The following is an 18,551-nucleotide window of genomic DNA, read 5'->3' as shown; positions in this document are numbered from 1 at the left end:
GCATCTGATGACTGGCCAATAGCAGCTCAAGGGTGCCTGATGCCTTCTGGCCTTTGAGGTCTTCGCATGCACCCGGTACACATACATGCAGGCAAAATACATAATGAAATAAAATGCAAAAACTTTAAAAATGCAACACATTGAAAATATTTGGCCTTGTCAATGAGAAAAGGGAAGTGAAGACAATATGAAGATGAGGAATACAAGAGCATCCTGTCATCGACAGTGCCTGAGGGCTGGGAAAATGGCAAGCACTTGCTGTACAAGCATGAGGGTCTGAGTTTGGATTCCAAGCCTGACATAGTAGTATACCGATCTGTAACTCCTATTCTTTTATGGGGAAATGGAAGATAGAGACAAGACAGGAGCCTTGCTTACAAAGTGGTGAGCAACGAAGACTCCCTGCCTCTAACAAGGTACCTAAGGATGTCTTGTGACCTCCACACACATGCTGTCATACATGTGGAAACACCTGCACTTACACAGGCATGCACACACATATCACACATGACTGGGACAAATGTGTCTAGTTGGTGTGATAAGTCTACCCAAACCAGTTACATCCTGGTACCTTGCATTTTGCATTATTACAGAATTTCCAAAGGGCTGAGTCCCTGCTCCTTGTATAGTGATAAACTAGTCAAGTTTAGCTTTATACAAAATAGTAGTCCATTCTCTCTTGATTGGTAAGAGGGATGCAGTATGCTGGCTTGGATATATTTGGGTTGAACACATATGTATCATACATTTTTTTGTTTACCCTTTCCAACCCTTTCAGTATCTAGGGAAGAGAAGCTATACACCAGTGAGTTTCTTTCTCTTTCTGGCTTCTTGTAGATTTGAGCAATGGAATCCCTGGCAGGACATCAGAAGGAAGGAACTGTGGTCGTCCTGTTCATTCTTGCCTTTCTCCTTGCAGGATTGCCAATGGCTGGCTATTGTACCAGAACTAAATGTCATATCTCTCCTCATGGGAATCCTCATTACTACATGTACTTCTTTTTTTTAAATGGTAGCTGTTCTTTCTCTCCTTTTGGACAGAGAATAGAAGCAGTCCCAAGTTATTTCCCCCACCCCTTGCCATCCCCTCCCTGGCTTTACTATTCTGCCAAAACCATATAGATAGTCCTTTCATTAAACTTTCTACTAATTATAATTTGAGCGTGCCATCTGTCTCCTGTCAGGACCCTGAGTGATGTAGATGAAGTCTTAATTCTCAAAGAATTAGAATACAATGAAATAAACCTAACAGAATATGACCAAATATGATTCCGTCTCTCTCTCTCTCTGATTAATCTTGGCTTTTACAATGCTTTCAGATAATCATCAGATAAGACAAGCAAGGGCTGTAGTCTTCAGATAACTATGGATGTGCAGAAGTGTCAGTTTACAGAATACTAATTACTATCATTTATTCCTGACTGTCTCCATGTGTTGTGTTATGCAGGCTTTATGTTCGGTGGCCTCCTCGGCAACCTTATGAAGAATGCACATTTATTTTTGAGACAGCTTTTATGTATATTGGATTGGCCTTTAACTTGCTATTATTATGTTGCCAGGGTTAAATCTGAACTCCTGACCCTTCTGCCTCCACTTTTCAAGTGCTGGAATGACAGGTATATACCACAACACCCACTCCATTCTGTGCTCTTTAATGTTCATTGTGTGGCCGTCAAGCCTGAATCTGGAAGAAACTGTTGCTTGTTTGAGACAAGGGCATTTAAAGGAAGTCAGGAATAAGATTACATAATGCCTATAAATTCAGCACTTAGGAGGAGGAAGTAGGGAAGTTAGTTAGTTCAAGGCCAGACTCAGTTACATGAATTTGAGGAGACTTGGATATACAATGACTTTGTCCACATCTACCATGCATGCAAAACAAAACAAAACAAAACACAAAACACAAAACACAAAATAAATCTAAGGGCTCTAATGGTTAACAGCACTTGTGTCCTTGCAGAGAACTTGAGTTCAGTTCTCAGCATCTACACGGTGGTTCACACCTGACTGTTGTTCCCTGAGACCTGATATCCTCTTTAGTCTCCCTGGGCATCAGACATACACACACCACAGACATAGAGGAAGACACTCACTCACACATACACATAAAATAAAAAATAAAACTTTAAAAAATAAAATCTTCAGAGGGCCAGCAAGATGGTTTAGTGGGTAACTCTACTCTGCCTCCAAACCCGAGGACCCAAGTTCAATCACTGGAACCCACATAGTGTAAGGAGAGAACCAACTCCAGCAATTGGTCCCCTGACATCCACATGCACAATGTAGTGCATGCACACACACACACACCCCACATACACATATGCCACATACACAACACCACACAAACACATACACATACCACATATACACACACCACAAACACACACCACATACGCACATACACACACACCACACAAACACACACACACACACACACACACACACACATCCCGCATACACACATACACAATGCAATAAAGAAAAACTTGCAAAGGAAGAAAGCAACACGGTAGAGTAAGTGAGGAAGCTAAAGAAACCTAAAGGAAGAAGTAGCCAACACGACTTCTGTTGTAGAAAGACCATGGCCTGCCCCATCTGTTTCTAATTTTAATATTTTTATATTTACTGATTTTATTTTATGTATATGAGGGGTTTACTTGCATGTGCATCTGTGCCTGGTGCCTACAAAAACCAGAAGAAGGCACTGGATGCCCTGGGATTCGGGTTACAGGCAGTTGTGAGCCACCATGGTGGGTGCTAGGAATTGAACCCTGGTTCTTTGCAAAGGCTACAAGTGCTCTTAACCGCTTGTCTTTTATTTATTTGACCTTGTCATGATTCATAAGAGCCTTCAAAGGGGTTTGGCTGGTAGTCCTAATTCTGTTATTGCTGATTTTGAACAAATCAAATTCTTTGAACTTCAAATACTTATCTGTAAAATGGAGACAACAGCTTGAATAGCCCTCAACTGAAGTGCTTGAGAGATGGGAGGCAGCACTGAAGAACAGAAAAAAAATACCTATGCAAAACTGTCTCGAGCTCCTTTCACCCTTTCAGACCCTTCTGGTAGATTTTCCATCCTCTTAACAGTTTGGGGAAGCCAAAGACAACTACCAAGTTATTGAACAATAAATAACCACAGTGGGTTTGGGAAAGGAGTGATCACACCATCCATTGTCCAGAATTGGGTTTTCTCCTGTAGGCCCTTTACATTAAAATCTGTCCAGAACAACTCAGGGTGGTGATCCAAACACTCCATCAATGGGGCCCCTTTAATTACACAAGAGGTTGTTTGTATCTCTTTGGTTCTGTTTTGGGATCTGTATCTGTAACTGTGGCCAAGACCTAGTCAGACATGACTGGGATGTGCTGGAGGAGTTGGTGCTCAGGCTGAAGCCCTCACATATTTACTACTGTCTCACATTATCCTGTTTTGTTGGTATCCTTAAGCAGGTCAAACTCAGTATTCCATACCAGGACACAGAAACTGAGGATGTGGGGAGAAGAAACCATTAATAGTAACCGTGTCCTTTACTTTCCTATAAAAAATAATAAGTTTTTAAATCCATCCAACTCCCCAGGCTTCTATAACGTATTCTGAGCATTGTAAGCCTTAGCTGCTGGAGTTAATGACTGTGCACACATTGCATAACCAAGCTTCTACTTCTTACAGATGAATGCAAAGAACTGGTGGCCCCTTGTCCTACTTCTGCAATGCTCTCTCTGTCTCTCTTCTTATGTATGTGGTGGTGGTAGTGGTGGTGGTGATGGTGGTGGTGGTGGTGTGTGTGTGTTTATGTTTTTGTGTTTGTGTGTGTGTGTGTGTGTGTGTGTGTGTGTGTGTGTGTGTGTGTGTGTGTATGGGATTGCTCAGTGGATAAAGCCTTATGATCCAAGTTCAATTCCCAGAACTCATAAAAAGTCAGCTGTACTCACACAGATGCAGATACCCACACCCAAACAGTGGACTGAGCTTGGGGACACTGAAGGAAGAATAAGAGGAAGGATTGCAGGTCCCTAAGGTGATAGGAACTCCACAGGAAAACCAACAGAGTCACCTTGTTGCTATAAAATTAAAAAAATCTTTCTTTTACCCCATACTAGACCTGGCACTGTAGTGCCCCAAGATATCTGGTAGATATCTTCATCTCAGTCAGCAAAGCCTCTCACCCGCTTTGCTCCATCCCATATCACACTGCCAATGGCTTCTCTCTGAGCCTGGCAACAATCTCTCTACCCATCCAGTTCCCAAGGCAGGTTGCCACCATGCCAGACATATACATCCCAATTCCATGGCAGCCCAGTGTCACCAGCCACCACATACTCTCTTAAGCTTAAATCGCCACAAGAAAGAACACACAATACAATAACCTCTGATCCAACTGATAAGATATAATTGCCCACCTAAACATACAAAGCCCTGTACACATCCATCCTTAAGAACATTCATAACAACCTGTAAAGGTACAGCGTGGAATCTTAACATCAGCCTCCATGTTCTCTCCGCTGCTTCTCCTGTCTCCTCCAGTCTCCTTCTCCTCTCTAAAACTTTTCTCCCGCCCATCCTTTCTTTTCATCCAATAACAGGCCTCATTCTATCTTGTACCTGCCTTCAGGTATATGACATCCTACATCATCTAACTTGGACTCTTGGGATTCTCAGAGTCTGAACCACCAACCAACGAACATTCCCTGGCTGGACCTAGGGCTCCCAACACATATGTAGCAGATGTGCAGCTTGGTCTTCATGTGGGTCCTGAACAACTAGAAAGAGGGCTATCCCTGACTCTGTTGCCTTGTCTGGCCTCTGTGTGAGAGGATGTGCCTAGCCTCACAGAGACTTGAATTGCCAAGGTTGGGGAGGAGCCCAGGGGCTCCCACCCACTCAGAGGAGAAGAGGAGGGGAGAGAGGAAAGGACTGTGAGAGGAGGTGACCCTGAGTAGGGCAGTGAGTGGGATGTAGAGTGAATAAATTAAAAAATTAAATTAAATGAAAAAAATGTCAACTGCAGCGATGCACAGGAGTAACCCCAGCATCCTTACAGTGAGAGTGAGATAAGAGATGTTCAGAGGAGAATCACCTGGATGCTCACAGGGCAGCCAGCCTGGAATATGCAGTGCAGCAACTGAAAGAAGAGAGGCCTTGTCCAAACAAGGTGAAAAAAGAGAAACACTGGGAAGTAGGTGAGAGCTTCAGCCTGAGCAACAACTCCTCCAGCACATATGTCATGTCTCACTAGATCTTGGCCATAGTTGCAGATATAGAGAGCAAAACAGAGAACCAAAAACATGCAGTCTCTTGTGTGATTAAAAAGGACCATTGATAGAGTGTTTGGATCACCACCCTGAGTTGCTCTGGACAGATTTTAATGTAAAGGGCTTACAAGAAAATTCTTGTAATTCTGGACAATCGGAGGTGTGATCTTTCCTTTCCTAGACCAACTGTGACTATGTTTAATTTGTTTATTGTTCCATTACTTGGTAATTCTCTTTGGCTTCCCCAAACTGTTGAAACAATTGAAAACCTACTGGAAGGATATGAAAGGGTTAAATGAGGAAACAGTTTTGCATAGATTATTTCTAGTCTTTGGTGTTGCTTTTCATAGCCCACCTGCCTGCTTTTATTTATTTATCTTGTAGTGACTCACTTGAAGAACTTTGGAAGAGGTTTGAGTGTGTCTTTGTACCATTATTGCAGTGACTTTGACAATCCAAATGAACTATGAACTTCAGATACCTCATCTATGAAATGGAGATAATGCGGGGAGGGTATCTTCTGAAATACTTGGGACCATATTTCATAGTTTTCTGGATTTTGCAATAGTTTGGTAGACTTTATGAGTTAAACATCTCCAATCTTGGAATCTGAAATTTGAAATGTTTCAAATCCTAAATGCTTCTGGTGTGCAAAAAGTTTCAGATTTCAAAACTTTTTGGATTTATAGTAATAGTTCTTCCCTGATATGTTGGTTGAGGTATCTAAAGGATATTGGGCAGTAGTTGACACCCGGATACGTAGTAAGTAAATCAGTGGCCATTGTTTTGTGGTTACAGTGCCTGGGAAGCAAAGAAAGATGAATTTTTTGAGGAAATTTAAGTGTCTATTCTTCATAATGCTGAATGTAACAGAGGGGTCAGGAAGGATGAGAATTGAAAAAAAAGACAAAGGTTTTGAGATGCGATTATATGTGTGAAGTGATGTTTACCTTTGAGATTTATCTTCTGAATTCCTTGTTGGCGTACTAGGACTAGGAATTTGCCGAGTTTAAGAAAAGCCCTGTTTATGCCAAGCAACCAGAGCTTCCAGGGACTAAGCCACTACCTAAAGACTATACATGGACTGACCCTGGACTCTGACCTCATAGGTAGCAATGAATATCCTAGTACGAGCACCAGTGTAAGGGGAAGACCTTGGTCCTGCCAAGACTGAACCCCCAGTGAACGTGATTGTTGGGGGAGGGCGGCAATGGGGGGAGGGTTGGGAGGGAGTTAGGGGGATGTTGGCCCGTAAACCGGGAAAGGGAATAACACTCAAAGTGTATATGAGAAATACTCAAGTTAATAAAAAAAAAAAAAGAAAAGAAAAAGCCCTGTTTGTGCTCGTTTACGTTCAAAGGAAGCAATATTTAGAGGGAGAGTACAGAAAGAGTACTTACAACTGTGAGAGCCGGAGCAGACTCTGCTTTTGTCTACTAGCATTTTCTATGATGTAGAAATGTTCTGTACCCGCACGAAATTACACATGTGGCTGCTGAGTACTTCAAGTGGGACTAATGTGATAGAGGAATCGCAATTTTCATTTTACTGGATGGCACTTAGTTGAATTTTACATAGGCACATGTAGATAGTGGCTGTCATAATGGATGGCACGGCTCTCACTGCTCATGGGAAATCCTTGAGGCTAATTAGGGAAATAAAGCATGTACTCTTGAGATCAGTTTAAATATCAAAAGAATTAGCAGCAGACAGTAGAAGCTTAATTGTTCTAAAGAAAAACGGTAGGGAATTTGAATCTTACCAAATGGCAGAAATCTAGACTTGAATTGCAGGGATATAGGAGAAAATAAGGCAGAAAAGTTTTCCAGACAGGTTGGAAGAGGTGGGCAAATTCTTACACCCACCCATATACCGTTAAATTTGAGTATAATGGTCATTTTACAGTAGAACATTGATGTTGAATGGTAGTTGGGTTTGGGAGCAAGTTATGTTGTTGGGAGCATAGTACTGTGACAAGATGTACAGTGTGGAAAGCACTTCAGCTTGTGTTGAGCTTTGTCCTTCTCAAGTTGTGTTTATTTTCCTGGCTAATATCCTTGCAATTGTCAAAGCCATTACTGAAATTTCTCTGCAAGCCACATGAGCATTTTTAATACCATTTTCTGTTTAAGTGACTAGGACCCAGATACCAGAGCCTGACTTCCTGGGTTCGAATCTCAACTCTACTCTCTGAGCCATTTGAGGGTAGATGAGTCTATCAACTCTTCTGGACTTTCAGTTCCTCATCTAAAATTGGAGCCTGTCATAGCTTCTAAGTGATGAGGGCATTTCAAGTATCACATTAGTTATACAGTAGCACTGGGCATAGAGTATGTTCTCAGCCAAGGTTGGTTTTAATATTATTTATGTTAATGAACTCTTCGGCTTATTCCAACTTGAATAATAGAACCAATCAAAACTATTGAACAAAACCTATATTAAATTTGCCTCCTTAGCACATTATATCTGAATGTTAGATTTTTTTTCTTAATGTGTTGTATTTCAAGCTATACCGTTTCACTTAATTTAATGCATAATTTCCTACTAAACAGTGAGTGAATTATTTTTCTCATTGAGTATATTAATCTATGGTCAGTTTTGGCTATGAATTTTATAAAATTCACCCTCTATCCTTAGCTTTCAGGAAATGTTATTTGTAATATTTGTTTTAAAAGAAACAAAATGATGTTTTTGGTTTTGTTTTTAAAAGTATGGTAATTTTTTTCTTTTTTCTTTTTCATTATCTTCACACAACCTATAGTAATTTGGGAAGGGGAACCTCAATTGAGAAATTGCCTCTATCAGATTTCCTGTAGGCAAGTGTGTAGGACATTCTTTTAAATTAATGATTAATGTGGGAGGGCCTAGCCGAATAGGGGTGGCATCACCCCTGGGCACCCCCCAGTGAACTAGATTGTTGGGGGGAGGGCGGCAATGGGGGGAGGATGGGGAGGGGAACACCCATAAAGAAGGGGAGGGGGGAGGGATTAGGGGGATGTTTGCCCGGAAACCGGGAAAGGGAATAACACTCGAAATGTATATAAGAAATACTCAAGTTAATAATAATAATAAAAAAAGAAAGGTATTTGTATTTGGCCCTGAGGATTGAGCCAATAGTCAGCATCCATCCATGGCCTTTCTTTCAGTTCTTGCCTTCAGTTGCTTTGGTGAAGGACTGTAAGCCATACAGTGAAATAAATCCTCTTTTCCCCTCAAGAGATCATATTACACTCCCAAATTCTGGGCTTCTCTCCCAACTCTTATCATGCTGTGTTATAATATGATACGTTTGATCTTTTTCTGTATAATCCAAAAGGTTCTTGGTTGTTAGCAACAGAAAATGATAACTACTTGGGGCAAAAAGAAGGTACTGATACTGTATTAAGTAGCTCACAGAATCACTGGTTGTGCTGGAGAATCAGATTCCAAGCTATAACACCAACATCATAATAGCCACTGCCACTACCACATCTGCTATTACACTCAGGTCCTCTGAGTAGTGGGTACCAAGATGGATGAGATATATAACAGATTTGTTGGTAGAAAACCCTGACAGAAAATAGGGTGGGACCCTAAAGGTGTCTGGGAAAGCTGTTGGTACTACAATGTAAGTAAGTCTTAGTTTTATGAAGGAGAGAGGGCAAGACTGTTGGGTAGAAAGAGTATTAGACTGATGTGCAAGTCTAATAAAATTATTGACTACGTTGATTTAGAGTCCTATAACCAAAGTCAGCGTTGGAATAGTCCTATATTTCTAAGAACTGGACTTGTTTGCTCACTTATTGAAGGGGCAGTGTGGTCTCAGAGCAAAATAGCAAACTTTGATCATAGCAACTAGGGCAATGGCTAACTGCACACCCTGCATTTGGAGAACTAGATGGTACATGTTCATAATAGTCTCAAACAAACATGTTTGATTGCCATAAGTCACAGGCTCCCAATTCAAGGAGGCATCTGTGGATTATTGCGGAAGGTCATCAGCTCCCAATTCAAGGAATGTATTAGTGGATTATCTAAATCACATACCCGTGTCCTGATTGCAAAAGGGAGTTGTTTTGCATCAGGACCTGTTGAGCTTCTCCCATAAGCAATGGAATCCAGATAGACAACAAGCTCTGAAGAAGACAAGTGCTCACTATACATACTCTCTGTACACTGTGAACTCTTTAAGACCTTTGTCTTGTTCATTGTTAATTATAAATATTTACAAAGTTAATTGTGTGTGTGCTTGCATGCCTAGGTGTCTGGGTGTTTAGGTACATGCACCAAGCTCCTGGGACTAGAGGTCAGAGAACAACTTGAGGGAATCAGTTCTCTCTGTATATTCTGGATATCAAATTCATATCACCAGCCTTGACAGCCAGGGCCTTTACCCACTGAGCTACTTTGCTGGCTAATAAATTATCATTTTTTGGACAGAAACATGTTATATATCCCAGGATGGTTTGGAAGTCATTATGCAGCTCAGGCTGGCCTGAAACTCACAATCTTTTTGCTTCAGCCTCTAAAGTGCTGAGGTTATAGGTATGTGCCACTGTGCACAAAAATTTTTAACATGCATGTGTTCAGAAAAGTTTATTGAAATAATTGTGTGAATATAGGTAAACTGATAGTCAAAAGCTCTTCCACAGAGCTTGAAGGGGCTTGAGACCCCATATGTACAACAATGTCAAGCAACCAGAGCTTCCAGGGACTAAGCCACTACCCAAAGACTATACATGGACTGACCCTGGGCTCCAACCTCATAGGTAGCAATGAATAGCCTAGTAAGGGCACCAGTGGAAGGGGAAGCCCTTGCTCCTGCCAAGTGAATGTAATTGTTGAGGGGAGGGCGGTAACGGTGGGAGGATGGGGAGGGGAACACCCATAGAGAAGGGGAGGGGGAGGGGTTAGGGGGATGTTGGCCCGGAAACTGGGAAGGGGAATAACAATCGAAATGTAAATAAGAAATACTCAAGTTAAAAAAGATTTAAAAAAAAAAAGAAACAAAAAGAAATACCCAAGTTAATAAAGATTAAAGAGAGAGAGAGAGAGAGAGAGAGAGAGAGAGAGAGAGAGAGAAAAGCTCTTCCACAATCAGTCAGTCATTCAATCGAGGAAGCTAGCTACCAAATAAGTGCAAATTAAAATCCAGTAAGATGGCTATAATCAATATTGGCAACAGTTGTTGGAGACGTGGAGAAATTGGGATTCTTATATGCAGTTGATGGAAATATAAAATGATGAAACCACTTTGGAAACATCTGGCAGTTTCTTGAAAAGATCATACATATTTGCTAATGAATTGAAAGTACATTTGGGTTGAGGAGGATGGTTCAATGGGTAATGTGCATGTTTTGAAAGCATGTGGACCTCAGGTCCCCAGCAACCACATAAAACGCTGGGGTTGGTGGTATGTACCTGGGAAGATAGAGACAAGAAGAATCTTGGAACTTGTTGGCCAGCCAGTCTAGGCAGTGTGCTCCTGGTTTGGTAGCATATCCCATCTTAAGAAATACATGGAAAATGATATGAGGAAGACACTGGATTTCAACCTCTGACCTCCACATGCATGCGCACATATACCCCCCACATGTGCATGCAAACACATACCCTCCTCCACACATACACAAATAAAAGAAAACACACATAGTTGGAGAGATATCTCAGTATTTAGAAGAACCTCTTGCTCTTCCAGAAGACCTAGGCTTGATCCTTAGCACACGCATGGTGGCTCACAATCATCTCTAGTTCTAGTTTCAGGGGATCCAATGACCACTTCTTGCCTTCAAGGGCACCAGGCATGCACACAGGACACAGACATATATGAAGGGAAAAAAATTCAATTCATGTATACAAAATTTAAAAAGGAAACTTACATCCATTCAAAAACTTGTACACAAAAGTTTCTAATTGCTTTATTCATGAAAGCCAAAAGAATGTAAACAATCCTGTGTCCTGTGACCATTTTAAATTTTGATTTATCTCCTCCCACCTCCCTCCCTCTCTCCCTCTCTCCCCCCTCTCTCTCTGTGTGTGTGTGTGTCTGTGTGTGTCTGTGTGTGTGTTTCCCTGTCCTCTGTTTGTGTGTGAGGACATGTACATTGCATCATGAGGACAGTTTTGGAGAATCTGTTCTTTCCTTTCACCATGGGATCTGTGTATCAAACTCAAGTCTTCAGATGGGCATGATAAATGCATTTACTTGCTAGGCCATCTGAGCTGCCCAACAGTTGGTTTTACATGGCAACTTGGACAGGCTATGATTAACCAGTTGTTTGTCCAAACACCTGTGTAGATATTACTGTGAAAATTTTTCAGTTGTGATTAACATTTAATCATTGCAGTTGAACAAAGCTTATAACCCTCCATATTGTGACTGAATCTTATCAAATTCATGAAAGACCAGAAGAGGCTAGCGTCTCCCAAAGAAGCCTAGGGTTGTGCTTGAGCTTCAAACCTTTGGACTGGATACTGCAACATTAACTCTTCCTTATTTTTTAGACGGCTGCCCTGCCCTGAATTTCAGACCTACCAGCAACTCCAGTTGATGCTATTTCTTGGTGGCATATTTGTACAATGGAATGTTACTCATCTTAAAGGAATGCTGGGCTGATATATACTACAATGTGGATGAACCTTGAGCATACCATGGCTAAGTAAAAGAAGCCATGAAAGTTATACATATTGTACAAGTCCATGAAATGCCTATGCTTTGATTTGCCTGTAATTTGAGCGTTCTTCCAGGTTTTCATGTATTGAAATTAATGCCTGTCATGAAGTATGAAGCGTTTGGAAACATAATCTAATTATAGTGTTTAGAGTCTTCAGGGAGTGAATGATTGTGATTAGATAATGTATTAGAGTGGAGGCTCTAAGATGGATTTCTCGTTGCTTATAAGAAGGAAGGAGGATACACAAACGCATGGGCACTCACTGTTTCTTCCAATGCTGTCACCTGTGCCACCTGGGAACACTTACTGATAAGGAAGTCATCATCAGATACGATCCATCTCCTTTCAATCAGAACTAATAACCAAAATAAATTCATTTTCTTCATGAGTCACCGAGTTTGTGGTTTAATACCTATTGGCAAAAGAAACGGATGAATATAGTCTAGAATAGGCAAATATATTGAGATGCAAAGTACATTAGTAGTTACTTCATCTAGGAGAAGGTACATGTGGAATGGGTGTTTAATGGATATTGGCTTCTTTGGGGGAGTGAAGTAATGTTCTGGAACTAGATTATTGTAATGAATAAATGGCTTTGAACTAAGACCTCTAAACTGTGTACTTTTATATAGCTGTATTATATGGTATGTGAATTATATTTTAAAGCTATTATTTTAAAAATAAGTAATATCCATTATGCACTTTCTCCTCTCTCACTGCCACCAGGCAATGCTGCTGGCTGCCTGGCAACACCATCCTCATTTCCATGGTACATTTTGTGAGTGCATGTCTTTCTCTTCAAAGCTAATTTAGATGTTCACTTTTACTACATTTTTTTCCATTTTAAGTAGTTTTTTTAAAGTAAAATGCCAGGGGTGAGTTTGTAGAGTGTACACACCCATATTTTGAATTCAGGCTTATGTGGGCGATACTAATGAGGGAGTGGATGCTGTAGCTGAAAATGAGCATTTTATAGAAGGAGGCCATCCTTCCATTCTATCTATTGATTTTTTCCATCCATCACCTTTCAGAGACTGGTACTCTATGAGTGCTCTATCAGTCACCTGCTGCTGATTTCTTACTTTCTTTCCCCTCTTCTTTTCTTGTGCCCTTATAAGATCTGCTCCTGGAAGGCCTATGAACAATGTTCTTCCAGCTATACTGGATTGGCATGTCCAACACAGTTCCCAAGCATCACAAAGTTTGAGGGGTTTTCAATGTTGTAAAGATTCCAAGATCTTTTAGACCAGGTGACTTTTAGACTCAGTCTTTCTTCATGCTGAATTGGACTGAGTGTGAGTAAAAAGAGTCAGAGCTTCAGCCTCCCCTTTTTGCACAATTCTGATGCTTTACAAAGGGGGAAATTGACCTTTGAACACTACCTAGAATTCAGAGGACCATCTATGGGCTTCATTTCACTTAACTAGCTCTTGAGAGAGCTGTGCTTTTAGTGAGGAAGTGGCTTCTGGGCCTCACCAGTCTAATTACTGTCAGCATTTTCAGTGTCCCCTGTCCTAAGAACTAAGAGTTAGTTACCCAAAGAAATTGACTGATTGTGATAGCTAATCTTGGTTGTCAAGGATCCAGAATCACCAAGAAGACAAGTGTCTGGGTGTGCCCATGAGGAATTATCTGAAGTTAATGGAATGCAAAGACCTGACTCTTGTGGGTGCTAGCATTCCATGGATGGGGTCCTGGACTGAGTAAAAGGAGAAAGTGAGCTGAGCACGCATACTCATCACTCTCTGCTTTGTGACAGTGGTTGTTATATGGCAGCTGCCTCCTGCTCTTGCTGCCAGGATGGACTGTATCCCTAAGAACTATAAGCCCAAATAAATCCTTCCTCCCTTAAGTTGCTTTTACTGAGTATCTTATCATAGCAATAACTAATATACCAATGAATCAAAGATTGCTAGAAATAGGGACACTCTGTTAGCTTCTTCCAGTAGGGCAAAGGAACAGGGAAATAAGAGACCAAAGGATTTAGTGACCTATAGTGCCAGAGAGTCTTAAGACGGAAAGTAGAGAAGCTGATTGATGAGAGGAATCAGATGTCAGGAAATGTACACGTTTATACTAGCCCTGGAGGAATCCAATAAAATAGGAGTCCTAACCTTAAGATCCTATAATAATTTAGTTGGAACATAAAAATTAATACACTTGAAATAATTTGTAATTTGAGACTAAAATGTGCTGACAAAAAAAATGCCTGAGAAGGGACAGCTCCACGGATTGACATGCTCTGTGAGCTAAATGGGTGAAGACGATTTGATATTCAGCCACAGGACTTTGTGGTCCACTTATAATGGCTTTAGCATTTAGAATTAGTCTGACTGAGTTCTTCCTGGCTTCATGGAGGAAGTAAGGGGAGGAAGCTTCATCATCACCATTTGTTGGTCACCACTGTCATTGAAAACCACACTAAACATTCATTAGGCATCTTCCTTGTGTTCCTACTTCCATTGGGAAGGCAGAGCAAATGGAGTAGAAGGACTCGTAAAACAGAGTGTGTGCTGTGTACAGATGGCACAAGGATGAGGGTAGAGGAAGTTACAAATGGCTTGCCAAGGTTAAAGGTGGCCCTCGAAAGAAGATCAGCGTTTGGACTAATGGAGAAAGGCCTGAAGTGAGCTGTACATAGCATCAATGAGGCATAGAACGTGGGGTGAGCAGGAGGAATATGGCTAAGTGAGCAAACTTGCTGGACTGGTGCAAAAGGTGTGCAGCCTGGTGGCGTGGGTGACTAAAATTATAGAGAGGCAGTGGTGATTACAGATAGCCTTGGGTGTCAGACTGACTAACCAGTCATTTGGAAACAAAGTAGGAAGACTCTGTAGAGCTGTGATTGGGGGAGTGGTGAAGGCATGGGGCACAATACAGAAAGGCAGAAAGAATATTGCAGTTCTATCCCACTGTCTTTATAGCTTCTCTGTTTGGATGACTAATTCACGATATTCTTCTGAAGTTTTCACTCTGCCTGAAACATGCCTTGTAAGCTGCTTGCTAAAGCAGGTGACACACACTCTTTAATCCTAGCACTTGGAAGGCAGAGAGGCAGGTGGATGTCTGTGAGTCTGAGGCCAGCCTGATACAGAGTGAGACCTTATCTCGGAAAAACAGACAAAACCACAACCTCCCTCCAAACCAATAAAAAGAAAGAAAGCAGCCCAAAGAGATTATGTACTGTGTACTGCCAGACAGAGCACCCATCCTCCAGTTAAACCTTCGAAACCATCAACATTTTTTAAAGAAGTTGTTCTCGCTAGTATCATCTCCTTAGAGAGGGCACACAAGAGGAAGTATGAGACTCCAGACCAGCTGCTAGACCAGGGGCAGCTGTACCTCAGGAGACAACTTTCCGAGTGGAATCTGTCCTCCAGTCTGCCCTGTAGAAAGGAGAATTGAGGAAACGTCTGTAGACAAACACAGGCATACAGACTGACAAAGACAGTAAATGACAAAGACCAAGTCTATCTTGAGGCTTTTTTTTTTTTTTTTTTTTTTTTTGTGGCTGCTCTCTGGCCACTCCCTCCCATAGATTCCTTTTGCTGACACAGGGTCTGCTACATTTCTATTACCCCGAGGCAGATGTTTTTCTTTTTTCTTTGAGGTTTAGGATTATGCAAACGAAGCATGAAAACAAAAGCTCGGTGAGATGGGGGAGGATTGCCCTTAAAAACGGAGGCAATTTTAAACGCTCTTTAAGACCCCTCTCCCATGGATGGTTATTAACAGCCCTCTTGGCACTTCAGAATTTGGCACCGTTTCAGAGCCTTTTAACCAAAGTTTCTTCTAAAGCTTCTGCCCTGGCCTCTTTTTGTAAGAGCAGAAATCAAGGCATTTATGTGCTTTCCGCGTCTGTAGGCTGGCTCTGAGTTTTGATCTCTATCTGATTCAATCTTCCCTTTGCTGCATACAGACTTACCTGAATGGGAAACCTCTGACCCAATTCCTACTTAGGTTCCCGCTTTTCTGATATTATCTGGAGGGCAATAGGACCTGGGGAGGTTCAACCCTGCGGCCAAGGGAGACACACCTGCCTAACTGCGTGGGTTGAGCGAGTGTGGGAGCGAGCTACTTTAGCTAGCTGTGGAGGGCGGGGTAGAAGTGGGTGCATGCTGCTGCTCCGGGAGAAGAGGAAAAGCTGTGGCTCCCTCCTGAATCCCGGAGTCATGGTGAGAAATACTGCTAAAGACTGGTGCAGGGTCCTTTCGTGTTGCGCCTCGCTACCTGGAGCATCCTTTGGCTATTCATCTTGGAACTCTGGCTTATTTTGTTTTATCCAGCTCTCTCTCCCAGCCAACGCCACCACCACCCCACCCAAGTCATCCAGGTGCCATAGTTACCAAAGCCCAGAACCTGCCACACTTCTCAAACTGTGACTTTTGTAGCAAAGTGTCTCCGTGAAGACACCCCTCCAGCCTCTTCTATCGGGTACCACGCACTGCACTCCTCCGCTTCTTTCCGAGGAGACATCGTTGGGGACAGTGGTGGCATTACTTTGGCCCCCAGCCAGGCGGTCTTAGGGGCGGGGCTTGGAGAACCTACTTGAGAACATTTGCCTCCGTACAGGTCCTGAGAGAGCTCTGCTGAGCCCGTGAGCAGGCTAACTTATAGGCACAACCTAGCAGCAGGTTGGATGAAAACCTAGGTACTGAACTGAATCTTTGACAGGACACTCAGGCTGTGCTCCCTCTTCTACCTCGGCTCAGTTCTCTGCTGACTGGAAAGGATACACGGATGAGAATCCCTAAGGAGAAGCGGCTGAGGATGTGATGTACCTCCTCAAAGTAGCTACTCCCCTGCCTGGGGGGCTATGAAAGGAGGCTCGGCGGAAACAGCTGTTCCTTGCCTTTTCACACGCCTGGAATTGGACACCAGACTCAGTGCTGGAGTGCTTGTCCAAGTTTTTCAGCACATATGTTGAAGATTGCATTCCAGGGCCGATCAAGAGTGAAGTTCAAAGAGATCCCCCTGGACTCTCCATTCCAGACTCTTGAGTTAAGTCTGGAATCAAGGTGTCTCCTGTTCTGACTTGTTGATCTTCATTCAGGGACTCGACTAGCCACGGTTCACCTGACTTGGACACCAGTGGCTACGAGGGGGGAGGGCTCTTCTAGGGATGGATGGCGAAGAACTCTGAACTCCAGACGATAAGAGAGTCTCCACAATGGACAGAGTTTATGAAATTCCTGAGGAGCCAAATGTGGTTCCTATCGCATCTCTGGAAGATGTCATCCGTGGGCCTAACCCACGTTTTACCTTTCCATTTAGTATCCTCTTCTCCACCTTCTTGTACTGCGGGGAGGCTGCATCTGCCTTGTATATGGTTCGAATTTACCGAAAGAACAACGAGACCTTCTGGATGACATACACCTTTTCCTTTTTTATGTTTTCATCCATCATGGTTCAGTTGACCCTCATTTTTGTCCACAGAGACCTGGCCAAAGATAGACCACTATCATTATTTATGCATCTAATCCTCTTGGGACCTGTTATCAGGTGAGCATTTTTAAATCTCTCCCCAACCAACCTCCTTCAAACAGGTACAGTGGAGGATGAGGATAATGTTTACACAACTGATAGTGTGCTTCTAATCTAAACAATTCTTCCATTCCTCCTTGCTCTATTTCCCTGGCTCCAGTCCCCAAACCTTATCTGAAAGCATGGGTATTGCCATAGTAACTTTGTGGCATAGCTATGTATTCAAAGACCATAAGTGCTATCACCAATAAGTCTTTATTAGATAATTCTTACTGAAAGAATTATCTAATTTCACTTGTGTTGTGAAAACAGGTATGGGACAACAAATATGGTCACTTTGTGCTCTCAAGCTACAGCTACTGAGTGATTTTTTTTCACTTTACTTGGATGAAACCCAAGGTAGTGGGCAGGCTAAGTAAGTGCTGCTTCATTGAGCTATAATCCTAGCCTCCAGAGTCTATAATTTGAATTCTCCTATTTAGATGTTTAATGAGTGAATAAAAATGTACTCCTGCCTTCATTCATTCTGACAGTCAGTTTTAACACCTCGGACTTCTTTGGCCATTTTCAAAATTTCTAGAGTTAGTTGACATCTGGAAAGTACTTTATGTAATAGGAGGTAGCAAGCTCGTACTACAACTCAATGAAGTTCAGTTTTTGCTATTGGTAGATCAGTTTCTTGCTTATTTTTTGTTACATTTTTGCAGCAAATATACACAGATTGGAAGGACCAAAAGAAGGCAGTACACCTCTGTCTGGAGTCATTAATAAAGAGCGCTAGTATTAGGTATTTCCATTCAGATTGCTTCGAGCAAGATGAGAACGTTCTTAATTGTAGGGAGACAGGCATCTAGACCCACAGACTCATCTAGATGCTATGGGGTTTCATTATAGAGAAATAATTGCATAAGTTATGAGGTCAGGAGGGAGGAATGGATCAAGTTTGTCATGACTGTAAGAGAGACAAACATCTGTAGTCAGCCGAGGAATGTGGGTCACAGTGTTGATGTTGTAATCACAATAGGAAGATAGCTCATCAGAGATCTTAAACATCTGAAAGGTATTAAGAATGGAACCCTATTAATGAAATGTATTATTTGTGAATATATCTGTCAGTTGTATTTCCATAAATCTGTAAAATGTTTATCCATATTGTTT

The 18,551-nt window shown here is 42.0% G+C and overlaps 1 protein-coding gene across 10 annotated transcripts in view; it reads left to right on the top strand.

The window, feature by feature from the left end:
• Positions 1-18,551, top strand: part of Xkrx (XK related, X-linked) — a 99,377-nt gene that overhangs the window by 70,391 nt on the left and 10,435 nt on the right. For 5 of the 10 annotated variants that reach the window (XM_063280190.1, XM_063280188.1, XM_063280192.1 and 2 more), the window contains 2 exons: positions 1-1,616; positions 11,740-17,411. The exon at positions 1-1,616 is cut by the window's left edge and continues 32 nt beyond it. In XM_063280190.1, coding sequence (XP_063136260.1) covers positions 17,080-17,411 — 332 coding nt within the window. In that variant the 5' untranslated portion in view covers positions 1-1,616; positions 11,740-17,079. Of the gene's footprint in view, positions 1,617-11,739; positions 17,412-18,551 lie in introns of those variants that run through there. The other 5 variants (XM_063280193.1, XM_063280195.1, XM_063280189.1 and 2 more) reach the window with 4 other exon arrangements.

This window comes from Rattus norvegicus, chromosome X, assembly GCF_036323735.1.
Source record: "Rattus norvegicus strain BN/NHsdMcwi chromosome X, GRCr8, whole genome shotgun sequence".
NCBI lineage: Eukaryota > Metazoa > Chordata > Mammalia > Rodentia > Muridae > Rattus > Rattus norvegicus.
Note: the sequence above shows the minus strand (reverse complement) of the source record. Positions and strands in the feature narration are given on the sequence as shown.